Genomic DNA, 16,331 nt, shown 5'->3' with positions numbered 1-16,331 from the left:
TCTTGCCAGTGGATGGCGAGGGAGAGGCAGGTAGGAAGATGAGGGGACTGGTGTTAGTGGTAATTTGAGGTGTTTACAGAGGATGAAGAGATGTGGAGTGGAGTTGCCGTGATCATACTGAGCGGGAGTGGACTGGACTGGACGGATGAGGCAATTTGCTGTTTTCTTGCTTGTTCCTGCGCTGAGTTTGCTGCGGGCCGGATAAAATCACGTGGCGGGCCGGATGTGGCCCGCGGGCCGTAGTTTGGAGATCCCCTGATGTATACGTACGTACACATGATACGGTAATTACAGTTCGCACTGGCTGAATTGGAAGCTGGCTTCCTTCCGCGGTGGATTCCTCGCTGCATAACGGGCAGGAGTTTCTCCCTTCCCTGTCCCAACTCTGTGTGATGCAGGGGCGGCAGAGGTTGTGCCCGCACTCCAGCGCCACCGGATCGGCCCGCGGGCCACATCAGGCAGATGTGACAAACTACCTCCTCGGTCCAACTCTCGACCTGCTCTTTCGCAGCTATTTTCACTCCAGAACTTCCTGCAAGGTTCAAAATGTTTTCTCTGACGTCGAGCTGCTGAACCCCTGGAGTACCGCGAGTGTCCACTGCGCTCGCTGCCGTCCCGGGCAATGAATGTTATTTAGAAACACAGAAAATAGGTGCAGGAGTAGGCCATTCGGCCCTTCTAGCCTGCACCGCCATTCAATATGATCATGGCTGATCATCCAACTCTGTATCCTCTACCTGCCTTCTCTCCATACCCCCTGATCCCTTTACAAGGGCCACATCTAACACCCTCTTAAATATAGCCAAAGAACTGGCCTCAACTAACTTCTGTGGCAGAGAATTCCACAGATTCACCACTCTCTGTGTAAAAAATGATTTTCTCATCTCGGTCCTAAAAGACTTCCCCCTTATACTTAAACTGTGGCCCCTTGTTCTGGACTTCCCCAACATCGGGAACAATCTTCCTGCATCCAGCCTGTCCAACCCCTTAAGAATTTTGTAAGTTCTGGCTGCAAGTGTTCAGTGTGAAGGTGTCCTGGCCACTTCCAACTAATCTCACATGACATTAAACCGGCCTAAATATAGACGAAAGCGGAGAGATTCCCCTGGGATTGTCGATGACAGGGGTGAGAGGGACAGGGATCAGCGCTATGGAAGTGTAACTGAGGAGGCGTCGCACCCGTTGGACAGTGGAACCCGCCGTCCACATCTCCGTTCACAGCCCGGGATCAGGATGGATGTAAACATATTTTAATCCACATCAGTACACTTAGAAGCATAGAAACATAGAAAATAGGTGCAGGAGTAGGCCCTTCGGCCCTTCGAGCCTGCACCACCATTCGATATGATCATGGCTGATCATCCAAATCAGTATCCTGTACCTGCCTTCTCTCCATACCCCCTGATCCCTTTAGCCACAAGGGTCACATCTAAGTCCCTCTTAAATATAGCCAATGAACTGTGGCCTCAACTACCTTCTGTGGCAGAGAATTCCACAGATTCACCACTCTCTGTGTAAAAAATGATTTTCTCATCTTGGTCCTAAAAGATTTCCCTCTTATCCTTAAGCTGTGACCTCGAGTTCTGGACTTCCCCAACATCGGGAACAATCTTCCTGCATCTAGCGTGTCCAACCCCTTAAGAATTGTGTACGTTTCTATAAGATCCCCCCTCAATCTTCTAAATTCTAGCGAGTACAAGCCGAGTCTATCCAGTCTTTCTTCATATGAAAGTCCTGCCAACCCACTTGTCTCTCATGCACCGTATTCAGTTTTGTTCACTCTGCTGTATGAAGAATGTGGATAAATGGGAAAGGGTGGAGACAATATTCATGAGGATGTTGCCTGGGCATGAGGGCCTCACTATAGGGAGAGGTTGGGCAGACTACGTCCTTATTCATTGGAACGCAGTAGGATGAGGGGTGATCTTATTGAGGTCTGTAAGATCACGACGGGAATAATCCCGGGTTTAACTCAAGGGCCGCAATCCAAAAGGAACTGGTGAACTCGAGGCATGAACTGGAGGTTGGGGTCCGGTGGCGAGGCACCCATTTAGTTATTGAACGAGGAATCCCATGGCACAATCCAGGGACACAATTTTAAGTATTTCTCCCCCACCTTAATCACCTCAAATGCTTGAAATAAATAAACTGTCTGAAATACAATGACCGCAACCACTCTTATTTTGTTTAAGATCCAACTCGTTTAAAGTAGTTGAAGATCAAATGTCCTTGGAAATGGTCGAGCGATCTACTCAGTGGGCAATTAGTGATGTGCAATACATGCTGGTCTTGCAGCGACATCTACATCCTGACAAAACTGATCATCGGTACACAAAAATGCTGGAGAAACTCAGCGGGTGCAGCAGCATCTATGGAGCGAAGGAAATAGGCAACGTTTCGGGCCGAAACCCTTCTTCAGACTGATGGGGGGTGGGGGGGAGAAGGGAGGAAAAAGGGAGGAGGAGGAGCCCGAGGGCGGGGGGATGGGAGGAGACAGCTCGAGGGTTAAGGAAGGGGAGGAGACAGCAAGGGCTAGCAAAACTGGGAGAATTCAACGTTCATGCCATCCGGACGCAAGCAACCCAGGCGGAATATGAGGTGCTGTTCCTCCAATTTCCGGTGTTGCTCACTCTGGCAATGGAGGAGACCCAGTGCAGAGAGGTCGGAATGGGAGGGGGAGTTGAAATGCTGAGCCACCGGGAGCTCAGGTAGGTTATTGCGGACTGAGCGGAGGTGTTCGGCGAAACGATCGCCCAACCTCCGCTTAGTCTCCCCGATGTAAATCAGCTGACATCTAGAGCAGCGGATGCAGTAGATGAGATTGGAGGAGATACAGGTGAACCTTTGACGCACCTGGAACGACTGCTTGGGACCTTGAATGGAGTCGAGGGGGGAGGTGAAGGGACAGGTGTTGCATTTCTTGCGGTTGCAACGGCAAGTGCCTGGGGAGGGGGTGGTACGGGAGGGAAGGGAAGAATTGGCAAGAAAGCGAAGGGAAGAGTCGGGGATCGAGCAGAGGAAAGTGGGTGCTGGTTGGAAACTGGCAGTGAGGGAGATAAAGCGTTTAGGCGGTGAACGAGAGCAGGAAGCAGCACCGATACAGACATGATGTACCAGAGAGAGAGGTGAGGGAGGGGTCTGGCGGCAACTGATACAAGGAATGTTCTCCGCATCCTACAGAGAGACAGGCAGAGCGGGCTCCCACCTGGAATCTGGAATTCGGGTTGAACCCATTCTTCCAAAGATCCGTTCCGAAGAAAACAAATCAAGTTCAAGTTCAAGTGAGTTTATTGTCATGTGTCCCTGTATAGGACAATGAAATTCTTCTTTGCTTCAGCACACAGAACATAGTAGGCATTTACTACAAAACAGATCAGTGTGTCCATATAAGGGACGACAGATAGCACAATGGGCTAAGAGTTCGGCTGGCGACATAGTAGTGCATACTGTCGTTGTGTCCTTTACTACAAAACAAGGGAGATCAGCATTTGTTGTCCTGTACTGTATACCATTGACAATATAAATGAATCATTATCATTCACATTCACATTGTATAAATATATACACACACATGAATATACTGAAAAAGTGCAAATAACAGATAATGGGTTATTAATAATCAGAGTTTTGTCCGAGCCAGGTTTAATAGCCTGATGGCTGTGGGGAAGTAGCTATTCCTAAACCTGGTTGTTGCAGTATTCAGGCTCCTGTACCTTCTACCTGAAGGTAGCAGGGAGATGAGTGTGTGGCCAGGATGGTGTGGGTCTTTGATGATACTGCCAGCCTTTTTGAGGCAGCGACTGCGATGAATCTGTTGGGTGGAGAGCAAATGCTGCAAACATACTTTACATTTTAATGGTCGACGGGCTTTAGTACGCGGGGGGGAGGACAAAGTAAACTTTGCAAACGGCAATGAATGTTAGTCAGAGGAACTCTTGCAGCCAAATAGCATTCACTGCCTGGGACGGCAGGGAGCGCAGTGGACACTCGCGGTAATGCAGGAGTTCTGGAACTCACGTGGTTGAAAACATTTTAAACCAGAAAGCAAAGAAAGTGCGGGATACAATAAAATGGATGCGAAACGCCCGGACGGGAGTTGGACCGAGGAGGTAGTTTGTCCCATCTGCCTGCATTTCTTCACCGCTCCGGTGGCGCTGGACTGCGGACACAACTTCTGCCGCCCCTGCATCACACAGAGTTGGGACAGGGAGGGGAGAAACTCCTGCCCGGAATGTAGAGAGGAATCTACAAACCGCACCCTCAGGGTGAATCGGGCCTTGGTTAGACTGTCTGAGAAAGCTCGAACACTGAGCATGAATCTCAAAGCGAAGAAAAGTAAACTTCACTGCGAGAAACATCAGGAAGAACTGAAGCAGTTTTGTAAAACTGACAAGAAACTGATCTCTTTGATTTGTGCAACTGGGCAGCAGCACAGGTCTCACAGCTTAATGCTGATAGAAGAAGCAATTGAATTCTACAAGGTAAAACCAAATCACTTTTGATCACATCATTGTCTAATCTTTTCTTCCTTGTCTGACATTTTTTATTCTCTGATCTGAAACCCAACCCCAGGAACAGGTGAAATCTTCTTTCGAATCTCTCACAGAAAAGGAATCAGAGATCCAGAAAACGGAGCAGGAACAGAAAGAGAGCATTTCTGGAGTTCAGGTGAGGTTTTGTACTATCGATGTAATGTTTTTGCGTAGATTGCATCCCTGTGATGTGTGCAATAATTTGGCACATAGAAACATAGAAATTAGGTGCAGGAGTAGGCCATTCTGCCCTTCGAGCCTGCACCGCCATTCAATATGATCATGGCTGATCATCTAACTCAGTATCCCGTACCTGCCTTCTCTCCATACCCTCTGATCCCCTTAGCCACAAGGGCCACATCTAACTCCCTCTTAAATATAGCCAATGAACTGGCCTCAACTACCCTCTGTGGCAGAGAGTTCCAGAGATTCACAACTCTCTGTGTGAAAAAAGTTCTTCTCATCTTGGTTTTAAAGGATTTCCCCCTGATCCTTAAGCTGTGACCCCTTGTCCTGGACTTCCCTAACATCGGGAAAAATCTTCCTGCATCTAGCCTGTCCAACCCCTTAAGAATTTTGTAAGTTTTGTAAGTTCTACCATAGAACTCAGTAATCGGGGGCCAGAACTCTTGGGAGAGGTTGATCAGGCAAGGACTTTACTCCCTGGAGCACAGCAATCTGAAGAATGGTCTGTGGCAGGTGTATAATATCATGAAACAGAATGATATGTTGGATGGTCAGTCTTTTACCCTTAGTATGGGGGTCGAGAATGTGAGGGTATAGGTTTTAGGAGAGGGGGAAAAGATTAAAGGGCAACTTAAGTAGTGGGTACATGGAACGAGCTGCCAGAGGAGGGAGTTGAAGCGGGTACCGTAACAACATTTAAAAGATAGTCAAACAAATTCGTGGAGTGAAGAGTTTTAGAACTGTCTTGGCCAAATGCGGACAAGTGGAACTAGTGCATTTGGGGCGTGTTGGTCGGTATCTAACACCCCTGGATTCAGATTCAGATTTGAACTTTATTGTCATTGTGCGGTGTACAGTACAGAGGCAATGAAATGCAGTTAGCATCTCCCTAGAAGAGCGACATAGAATATGAGCAATAAATAAATATATTTACGTGCATACAGTCATAGTAGTGCAATTTTTTTTTCCTGGTGGGGGAGGAGTGGGGGGGGGGGGGGGGGGGGGGGGTTAATGTAACCACCGCAGGGAAGAAGCTGTTCCTCGACCTGCTGGTCCGGCAACGGAGAGACCTGTAGCGCATCCCGGATGGTAGGAGGGTAAACAGTCTGTGGTTGGGGTGGGAGCAGTCCTTGACGATGCTGAACGCCCTTCGCAGACATCGCTTGCTTTGGACAGACTCAATGGAGGGGGGTGAGGAACCGGTGATGCGTTGGACAATTTTCACCACCCTCTGCAATGCTTTCCGGTCGGAGACAGAGCAGTTGCAATACCATACTGTGCACCATACAGTTGGTAAGGATGCTCTCGATGGTGCAGCGGTAGAAGTTCACCAGAATCTGAGGAGACAGATGGACTTTCTTTAGTCTGCAGTATTACCGTCAAAGGTCTGTCATTATAAGTGGTGCTGCTGTCTGCTAGTTCTAGTGACCTGGTTCTGTCCACTGAGGGTTAATGGACACATGAAATGGAATCGGGTGCAGGGAATTGTACTGGGAAAATGGGAATGATGTGATTGTACGTTTCACCAAATATTTTAGATTTATCAAGACGAGCTCTTGAATTACCAAATCTACAGATTAAATACATGTAAATGGGATTAGTGTAGATACGTACAGAGCCCAGCATAGACATGTTGGGCCAAATGGCATATTCCTGCACTCAAACATATAAAATTATAAAAGGACTGGGCAAGCTAGATGCAGGAAAGAATGTTCCCAATGTTGGGCGAGTCCAGAACCAGGGGCCACAGTCTTCGAATAAAGGGGATGTCATTTAAGACAAAACTTTTTCACCCAGAGAGTTGTGAATTTATAGAATTCCCTGCCACAGAGGGCAGTGGAGGCTAAGTCACTGGATAGATTTAAGAGAGAGTTAGATAGAGCTCTAGGGGCTAGTGGAGTCAAGAGATATGGGGAGATTGATAGGGGACGATCAGCCATGATCACAGTGAATGGCGGTGCTGGCTCGTAGGGCCGAATGGCCTCCTCCTGCACCTATTTTCTATGTTTCTATGTTTCAAGAGTGACATAATATATTGATTCTCATCTTTCATCTGACAGGAAGAGTCACGCAACCTTCAGTCACAGATCACATCCCAGTTTGCTGAACTGCACCAGATTCTCACTGCGGAAGAGCAGCGCTTACTCGGAGATGTCCGGGAAGAAGAGGAGAAGATTGTAAAAACAATGGAGAAAAATCTTCAAGAGATTCAAGAGAATTTAAATTCCATTCAGGAGGAACTCTCAAAATTACAGGGACAGATAGACCACAAGGACGGTGTGATATTTCTGAAGGTGAGGGGTTACACTACAGTTGGCGAAGTGAAAGTGCACAGTCACAAAATGGTGGGTTAAATTTCTGAAATAAATGCTGCATTTACCAGGAATTCAGTTCTGGGTCAATGTTCCATCTACTCACCACATCCGACAATAATGCCCCAAATTCCAGGAAACCTCATGTATTTATCCTACTTCAACTTAAATTTATCTGCAATATTGTCTTCAGGCCACCCTGTGAGTTCCACATTCTTTTTACTGTTATTCTTGTAGAATTTATTAAAGGCCATCATACATTTCAGGTTTTATTTTTCTTCTCTCCACAAGTAGCGATAATATTTCCAACCCCCGTCCATTTAAATCCGCCGCTGACCTTCAAATGTTTCATCCCATTATCTCGGACATCTTCTCCAGATAAAATCCCACCACCTGCTCGGTTTTACTCGCAAGTTGCATACTCGCAGTTATTTTCATCGACATTCCTAATGCTTTCTCCCCCGTGTTCGATGTCTCTACGACAATATCCAAGTTCTGTCTGTGTGACAGCGGCAAGGAGTTGGGAAATGGGAATTATCAGAGGGTTTTTTGTAGCAATCTAGTGAAATACCCGCCGTCATGACGACCCATCTCAGTCTATTGAGATTTGTGTTTTATTTATTTCAGGAGGAAGCTGGTCGCAAGAGCAGGTAGGACATGCTTTTGACTGAAACAATGTATGTTTTAATAGTACAGCTCAAATAAACAGCTAATGCTCAGTTTCTAACCAGCTGTTAAATATTTGCAGGGTTCCTGATGAAACAAAACCAATGTTGGTGCTATTTGGCGCGTTGCCCATTGAAAAGTATGATCACACCTTTTTCTACAATATGGCATTGAGAGAAACATCTAATATCATCAAACGAGGTAAAACTAATACCTTTTCCATTGTTCTTTTTTGAGACATCTTTATGCAATACTTATATGTGAAGATTAATGGTACTAATGGATTTTGGGGAAGTATCACAGAGACAGAGAGTGAAGTTTGTTTGCACTTGAACAGATCCTTGTTCCTGGGAGAATAGGTTTGCTGTGCTGGGTGAAATTGCGTAGACTAGGCCTGTGTACTCGAGATTTCAGGTGTATTAGAGGAGATCTCAGTGAAACACAAAGTCCTTACAGGGCTCAGTGGGCTGGATGCAGGGAGGATGTTTCCCCTGTCTGAGGGGGTCTGGAGCCAGCGGAAACCCTCTCAGAATGTGGGCTGGACCATTTAGGACAGCGACAAGGAGACATTACTGCACACAGAGACTGGGTAACCTTTGTAATTCCCTGCACCAGTGGCTGTGGATAAACAGTCATTCAGTGCTCTTGGAACCAGAGAGTCATGGTTGTACATTACAGTCAGGCCATTCGGCCCATCGCGTCCATGTCCACCTTTTTCCCAGCCACACAAATCCCATTTGCGCACATTAAAACCGTATTATTCTACACCTCGTCTACTAAATCGCAATGCCTCTAAAATGGCGTGATTATAAATGATTTCACCACCGATTAGCCAGTGGCCGATTAGGAAAAGGGGAGATGCAACAAGACCTGGGTGTCATGGTACACCAGTCATTGACAGTAGGCATGCAGGTGCAGCTGGCAATGAAGAAAGCAAATGGTATGTTAGCATTCATAGAAATTAGGTGCAGGAGTAGGCCATTCGGCCCTTCGAGCCCGCACCGCCATTCAATATGATCATGGCTGATCATCCAACTCAGTATCCCGTACCTGCCTTCTCTCCATACCCTCTGATCCCCTTGGCCACAAGGGCCACATCTAACTCCCTCTTAAATATAGCCAATGAACTGGCCTCAACTACCCTCTGTGGCAGAGAGTTCCAGAGATTCACCACTCTCTGTGTGAAAAAAGTTCTCCTCATCTCGGTTCTAAAGGATTTCCCCCTTATCCTTAAGCTGTGACCCCTTGTCCTGGACTTCCCCAACATCGGGAACAATCTTCCTGCATCTAGCCTGTCCAACCCCTTAAGAATTTTGTAAGTTTCTATAAGATCCCCTCTCAATCTCCTAAATTCTAGAGAGTATAAACCAAGTCTATCCAGTCTTTCTTCATAAGACAGTCCTGACATCCCAGGAATCAGTCTGGTGAACCTTCTCTGCACTCCCTCTATGGCAATAATGTCCTTCCTCAGATTTGGAGACCAAAACTGCACGCAATACTCCAGGTGTGGTCTCACCAAGACCCTGTACAACTGCAGTAGAACCTCCCTGCTCCTATACTCAAATCCTCTTGCTATGAAAGCCAATATACCATTTGCTTTCTTTACTGCCTGCTGCACCTGCATGCCTACCTTCAATGACTGGTGTACCATGACACCCAGGTCTCGCTGTATCTCCCCCTTTCCCAATCGGCCACCATTTAGATAATAATCTGCTTTACCGTTTTTTGCCACCAAAATGGATAACCTCACATTTATCCACATTAGACTGCATCTGCCAAACATTTGCCCACTCACCCAGCCTATCCAAGCCACCTTGCAGTCTCCTAGCATCCTCCTCACACCTAACACTGCCCCCCAGCTTAGTGTCATCCGCAAACTTGGAGATATTGCCTTCAATTCCCTCATCCAGATCATTAATATATATTGTAAATAGCTGGGGGTCCCAGTACTGAGCCTTGAGGTACCCCACTAGTCACTGCCTGCCATTGTGAAAAGGACCCGTTTACTCCTACTCTTTGCTTCCTGTTTGCCAGCCAGTTCTCTATCCACATTAATACTGAACCCCCAATGCCATGTGCTTTAAGTTTGTGTACTAATCTCTTATGTGGGACCTTGTCGAAAGCCTTCTGGAAGTCCAGATACACCACATCCACTGGTTCTCCCCTATCCACGCTACTAGTTACATCCTCGAAAAATTCTATAAGATTCGTCAGACATGATTTACCTTTCGTAAATCCATGCTGACTTTGTCCAATGATTTCACCACTTTCCAAATGTGCTGCTATCCCATCTTTAATAACTGACTCTAGCAGTTTCCCCACTACCGATGTTAGACTAACTGGTCTGTAATTCCCCGTTTTCTCTCTCCCTCCCTTCTTAAAAAGTGGGGTTACGTTTGCTACCCGCCAATCCTCTGGAACTACTCCAGAATCTAAAGAGTTTTGAAAGATTATTACTAATGCATCCACTATTTCTGGAGCTACTTCCTTAAGTACTCTGGGATGCAGCCTATCTGGCCCTGGGGATTTATCGGCCTTTAATCCATTCAATTTACCCAACACCACTTCCCGGCTAACCTGGATTTCACTCAATTCCTCCAACTCCTTTGACCCGCGGTCCCCTGCTATTTCCGGCAGATTATTTATGTCTTCCTTAGTGAAGACGGAACCAAAGTAGTTATTCAATTGGTCCGCCATATCCTGGTTCCCCATGATCAACTCACCTGTTTCTGACTGCAAGGGACCTACATTTGTTTTAACTAATCCCTTTCTTTTCACATATCTATAAAAACATTTGCAGTCAGTTTTTATGTTCCCTGCTAGTTTTCTTTCATAATCCATTTTTCCTTTCCTAATTAAGCCCTTCGTCCTCCTCTGCTGGTCTCTGAATTTCTCCCAGCTCTCCGGTATGCTGCTTTTTCTGGCTAGTTTGTACGCATCATCCTTTGCTTTGATACTATCCCTGATTTCCCTTGTTATCCATGGATGTACTACCTTCCCTGATTTATTCTTTTGCCAAACTGGGATGAACAATTTTTGTAGTTCATCCATGCAGTCTTTAAATGCCTTCCATTGCATATCCACCGTCAACCCTTTTAGAATTAATTGCCAGTCAATCTTGGCCAATTCACGTCTCATACCCTCAAAGTTACCTTTCTTTAAGTTCAAAACCATTGTTTCTGAATTAACAATGTCACTCTCCATCCCAATGAAGAACTCAACCATATTATGGTCACTCTTGCCCAAGGGGCCACGCACAACAAGACTACTAACTAACCCTTCCTCATTACTCAATACCCAGTCTAAAATAGCCAGCTCTCTCGTTGGTTCCTCTACATGTTCATAGCAAAAGGATTTGAGTATAAGAGCAGGGAGGTTCTACTGCAGTTGTACAGGGTCTTGGTGAGAACACACCTGGAGTATTGCGTACAGTTTTGATCTCCTAATCTGAAGAAAGACATTCTTGCCATAGAGGGAGTACAGAGAAGGTTCACCAGACTGATTCCTGGGATGGCAGGACTTTCATATGAAGAAAGACTGGATAGACTTGGCTTGTACTCACTAGAATTTAGAAGATTGAGGGGGGATCTTATAGAAAAGTAGAAAATTCTTAAGGGGTTGGACATGCTAGATGCAGGAAGATTGTTCCCAATGTTGGGGAAGTCCAGAACTAGGGGTCACAGTTTAAGGATAAGAGGGAAGTCTTTTAGGACCAAGATGAGAAAATCATTTTTTACACAGAGAGCGGTGAATCTATGGAATTCTCTGCCACATAAGTTAGTTGAGGTCAGTTCATTGGCTATATTTAAGATGGAGTTAGATGTGGTCCTTGTTGGTAAAGAGATCGGGGGAGAGAAGGAAGGGATGGGATACTGAGTTGGATGATCAGCCATGAAAAAGATACTTAGAGATAATATATATAAGCATCTAGATAAACAGGGTCTGATTAGGAACAGTCAACATGGATTTGTGCCTGGAAGGTCATGTTTGACTAATCTTCTTGAATTTTTTGAAGAGGTTACTAGGGAAATTGACGAGGGTAAAGCTGTGGATGTTGTCTATATGGACTTTAGTAAGGCCTTTGACAAGGTTCCTCATGGAAGGTTGGTTAAGAAGGTTCAACTGTTGGGTATAAATGCAGGAATAGCAAGATGGATTCAACAGTGGCTGAATGGGAGAAGCCAGAGGGTAATGGTGGATGGCTGTTAATCGGGTTGGAGGCAGGTGACTAGTGGGGTGCCTCAGGGATCTGTGTTGGGTCCTTTGTTGTTTGTCATGTACATCAATGATCTGGATGAAGGTGTGGTAAATTGGATTAGTAAGTATGCAGATGATACCAAGATAGGGGGTGTTGTGGATAATGAAGAGGATTTCCAAAGTCTACAGAGTGATTTAGGCCATTTGGAAAAATGGGCTGAAAGATGGCAGATGGAGTTTAATGCTGATAAATGTGAGGTGCTACACCTTGGCAGGACAAATCAAAATAGGACGTACATGGTAAATGGTAGGGAATTGAAGAATACAGTTGAACAGAGGGATCTGGGTATAACCGTGCATAGTTCCTTGAAGGTGGAATCTCAAATAGATAGGGTGGTAAAGAAAGCTTTTGGTATGCTAGCCTTTATAAATCAGAGCATTGAGTATAGAAGCTGGGATGCAATGTTAAAATTGTACAAGGCATTGGTGAGACCAAATCTGGAGTATGGTGTACAATTTTGGTCGCCCAATTATCGGAAGGATGTCAACAAAATAGAGAGAGTACAGAGGAGATTTACTAGAATGTTGCCTGGGTTTCAACAACTAAGTTACAGAGATAGGTTGAATAAGTTAGGTCTTTATTCTCTGGAGCGCAGAAGGTTAAGGGGGGACCTGATAGAGGTCTTTAAAATGATGAGAGGGATAGACAGAGTTGATGTGGACAAGCTTTTCCCTTTGAGAATAGGGAAGATTCAAACAAGAGGACATGACTTCAGAATTAAGGGACAGAAGTTTAGGGGTAATATGAGGGGGAACTTCTTTACGCAGAGAGTGGTGGCGGTGTGGAATGAGCTCCCAGTGGAAGTGGTGGAAGCAGGTTCATTGGTATCATTTAAAAATAAATTGAATAGGCATATGGATGAGAAAGGAATGGAGGGTTATGGTACGAGTGCAGGCAGGTGGGACTAAGGGAAAAAAAATTTGTTCGACATGGACTTGTAGGGCCGAGATGGCCTGTTTCCGTGCTGTAATTGTTATATGGTTATATGATCATATTGAATGGCGGTGCAGGCTCGAAGGGCCAAATGGCCTCCTCCTGCACCTATTGTCTATGTTTCTACCTCCGCTGGTAAAATATTCCAGGTATTAACTCTTTGTGTGAGGAAAACTGTGTCCTCCAGTCTTGGTATCCCTGCATGACAATAAGGTTTCGATGATCTAGGCAACATCCTGCTGCATACTTTGACAGACTACTTTGCTATCCACAACATTACCTGTTCTCCACAAACATACTAGTCGCACCTCCTACATTCATATCCAAGCCATGGAAACATAAAATGAACAGCAGAGGTTACAGCAGCGATCTCTGCTGCACACCACCAGTCACAGACCCTCCAGGCAGAAAAATCATCCTTCTCCCTCCAACCACCAAGCCAATTGTGGGTCCATTTTACCAACTCGTCTGGGATCCTACCTGCCTTCGCTTTCTGGACCAGCCTTACATGCAAAACATTGTCAAGTCCCTCAGTGAAGTTCATATATTGCTTCACAATGAGATCAAGGTGTTCTTGGTTGTACAGACGCATCAAATCCACTGTCCACTAAAGAGAGCAAGTAAACGTAGCAGATTAACCATATAACCATATAACAAGTACAGCACGGAAACAGGCCATCTCGGCCCTACAAGTCCATGCCGAACAAATTTTTTTCCCCTTAGTCCCACCTGCCTGCACTCGTACCATAACCCTCCATTCCCTTCTCATCCATATGCCTATCCAATTTATTTTTAAATGATACCAATGAACGAGATTGCCTCGCCCGTCCAGTCCACTCCCTTTAAGTATGATCACGGCAACTCTGCCCCACATCCCTACATCCTCTTTAGCCACCTCTAATTACCACTCACATCCGTATCCTCATCTTCCATCGGTGAGACCAAGCGGAGGCTGGGCGATCGTTTCGCCGAACACCTCCGCTCGGTCCGCAAGAACCTACCTGACCTCCCGGTGGCTCAGCACTTCAACTCCCCCTCCCACTCCGTCTCCGACCTCTCTGTCCTGGGTCTCTTCCATGGCCAGAGCGAGCAACACCGGAAATTGGAGGAACAGCACCTCATATTCCGCTTGAGGAGCCTGCATCCTGGGGGCATGAACATTGAATTCTCCCAATTTTGTTAGCCTTTGCTGTCTCCTCCCCTTGCTGTCTCCTCCCCTTTCCTCAGCCTTCGGGCTCCTCCTCCTCTTTTTTTCCTTCCTTCTCCCCACCACCCCCTATCAGTCTGAAGAAGGGTTTTGGCTGGAAACGTTACCTATTTCCTTCGCTCCATAGATGCTGCTGCACCCGCTGAGTTTCCCCAGCATTTTGTGTACATCCTCATCTGTGGAATTTTTCCCCTCTCCTGTCCAGTTGAGGAAATCCGGGAAAGATGTCTGTTGTTCATTCGTTGTTGTTGTGGGTTAAACCCTGGGCAAGGTTTGATTCCCCTTCCCCGCCTGTGCCTAAGGCCGAGCGGCTTCTCCCCCGGTCTCCCCCGACCCCCGGGGACTCTCTGATTCTCTGCTTCTCCCCCCAGTCTCCGTCAACCTGGATGTGGAAACAGCGCATCCGGAGCTCGAGGTGTCTAAGGATCGGAAGAGGGTGAGATGTATCCAGATTCGGAGGAGTCTCCCTGACACCAGGAAGAGGCTGACAGGCTCGGCGTGTGTGCTGGGATCGGAGGGATTCACATCGGGGAGACATTACTGGGAGGTGGAGGTGGCGGGGAGTCGGCGCTGGAGTCTGGGAGTCGCCGCAGAGTCTGTGGAGAGGAAGAGAGGGGTCACACTGACCCCGGAGACTGGAGTCTGGAGAATCGGGTGGCTGGATAACAAGTTTAAATCATTCACCTCCACTCTCTCGCCTCTCCCTGCCCATTCCATCCCCGGGAGGGTGGGAGTTTATCTCAGTTATGAGTCCGGGACCGTTTTATTTTATGACGCGGACACCAAGTCCCATCTCCACACATTCTCTGGGAATAAATTCACGGAGAAACTTTATCCTTTCTTCGCGACTTGCCATGAAAACCAGTGGCTGAGAATCTGCTCCGGTTCCGCTCCGGTGTGTAAAAAGCGCAGGTCCCAGGACCGGCGTTAGGAGCAAGACTGTGGGGCAGAAACCCGGTGGACAACAGGTTGGCGCTGAACGAACGGCTCCCATTTAATCCCCAAATTCCACATCGCGAAACCCTAGTGAGCGCGGAAATAAAACCAGGGGGAATGTAAATGTGGGAAGAGTGAAATAAACCGCAACTGAAATCAGAGCTGTCTGTCGATCCGTTCATTTTAACGTGTCCGGGAACCGAACAGAAATTACTTTTGTGAAAATATAAAGATTGAAACTATCGCCCTTCCCGCGGGTTCAGCAGCGGTTCACCCGGTTCCAAAAGAACGTCGACTTTGAAAATATAATGTGTGTTTGCAGCATTTGGTCTCCACACAATAAACTCATTTTCTTCAGAACGGATCTTTGGAAGAATGGGTTCAAACCGAATTCCCCCAGTTCCAGGTGGAAGCCCGTTGTGCCATCTCTTTGTGTAGGATGCGTAGAACATTCCTTGTTTCAGTCGCCGCTAGACCCCTCCCTCACCTCTCTCTCAGGTACATCATGTCTGTATCGGAGTGGCTTCCTGCTCTGGTTCCCCGCTTTAAGGCTTCATCTCCCTCACAACCAATTTCCAAGCAGCTCCCACTTTCCTCTACTCTAGCCCCGACTCTTCCCTTCGTTTTCTCGCCGTCTGGAGCAACCGCGAGTGACCAAAGTCCATTCCAAGCCCGTGGAAGCCATCGAATACTTCGTCTATCCACTGCCCCTGTTTGCGCATCGGAAATGGAATATCCCCTCCAAGATTGAGCGCGCACAGCAACAAACCGTTTACATTTACACAATGTCCTCGCGTCTCTTTTAGGAGACTCCAAAGTGCTTTAGGGGCGTAAATCTCTTTGTAGTGCAGCCATTAATGTCAACTGAAAGGGAGGTGTCATATTGCAGGCAGGAACATTCTTAAACGCGAACTATACTGTCCAAAGAGATCTGGCTTTATTTCAATTGTATAGAAGTATTAGAAGCACCAAGCACATAATACAAATAATCACAATCTTTCTCTTCGGTTCTTGTGAATGTTATGCCCCTGTCCCACTTAGGAAACCTGAACGGAAACCTCTGGCGACTTTGCGCCCCACCCAAGGTTTCCACGTGGTTCCCAGAAGTTTTTGTCAGTCTCCCTACCTGCTTCCACTACCTGCAACCTCCGGCAACCACCTGCAATCTCAAGGTGCTACATCTTGACAGGACAAATCAAAATAGGACGTACATGGTAAATGGTAGCGAATTGAGGAATGCAGTTGAACAGAGGGATCTAGGAATAACTGTGCACAGTTCCCTGAAGGTGGAATCTCACGTA

General features: G+C 46.6%; 1 protein-coding gene across 1 annotated transcript; it reads left to right on the top strand.

Moving 5' to 3' along the window:
* The first annotated feature begins 3,968 nt into the window (after positions 1-3,968).
* Positions 3,969-15,191, top strand: LOC129693352 (E3 ubiquitin-protein ligase TRIM39-like). Its single transcript, XM_055630195.1, has 6 exons — positions 3,969-4,481; positions 4,573-4,668; positions 6,779-7,012; positions 7,658-7,680; positions 7,779-7,897; positions 14,466-15,191. The coding sequence occupies exons 1-6, from the start codon at positions 4,071-4,073 to the stop codon at positions 15,023-15,025; spliced, it is 1,443 nt and encodes a 480-aa protein (XP_055486170.1). The 5' UTR covers positions 3,969-4,070; the 3' UTR covers positions 15,026-15,191.
* The last annotated feature ends 1,140 nt before the right edge of the window (positions 15,192-16,331 follow it).

The sequence above is a fragment of the Leucoraja erinacea genome, unplaced genomic scaffold (genome assembly GCF_028641065.1).
Source record: "Leucoraja erinacea ecotype New England unplaced genomic scaffold, Leri_hhj_1 Leri_267S, whole genome shotgun sequence".
NCBI lineage: Eukaryota > Metazoa > Chordata > Chondrichthyes > Rajiformes > Rajidae > Leucoraja > Leucoraja erinaceus.
This window is presented reverse-complemented; position numbering and strand designations above follow the sequence as displayed.

Excerpts from the sequence above, each read along its gene's own strand:
- LOC129693352 (XM_055630195.1), top strand. The coding sequence starts at position 4,071 with ATGGATGCGAAACGCCCGGACGGGAGTTGGACCGAGGAGGTAGTTTGT. Across the intron at positions 4,669-6,778 it reads AGAGCATTTCTGGAGTTCAG|GAAGAGTCACGCAACCTTCA; the intron begins GTGAGGTTTTGT and ends TTCATCTGACAG. Across the intron at positions 7,898-14,465 it reads ATCTAATATCATCAAACGAG|TCTCCGTCAACCTGGATGTG; the intron begins GTAAAACTAATA and ends TTCTCCCCCCAG.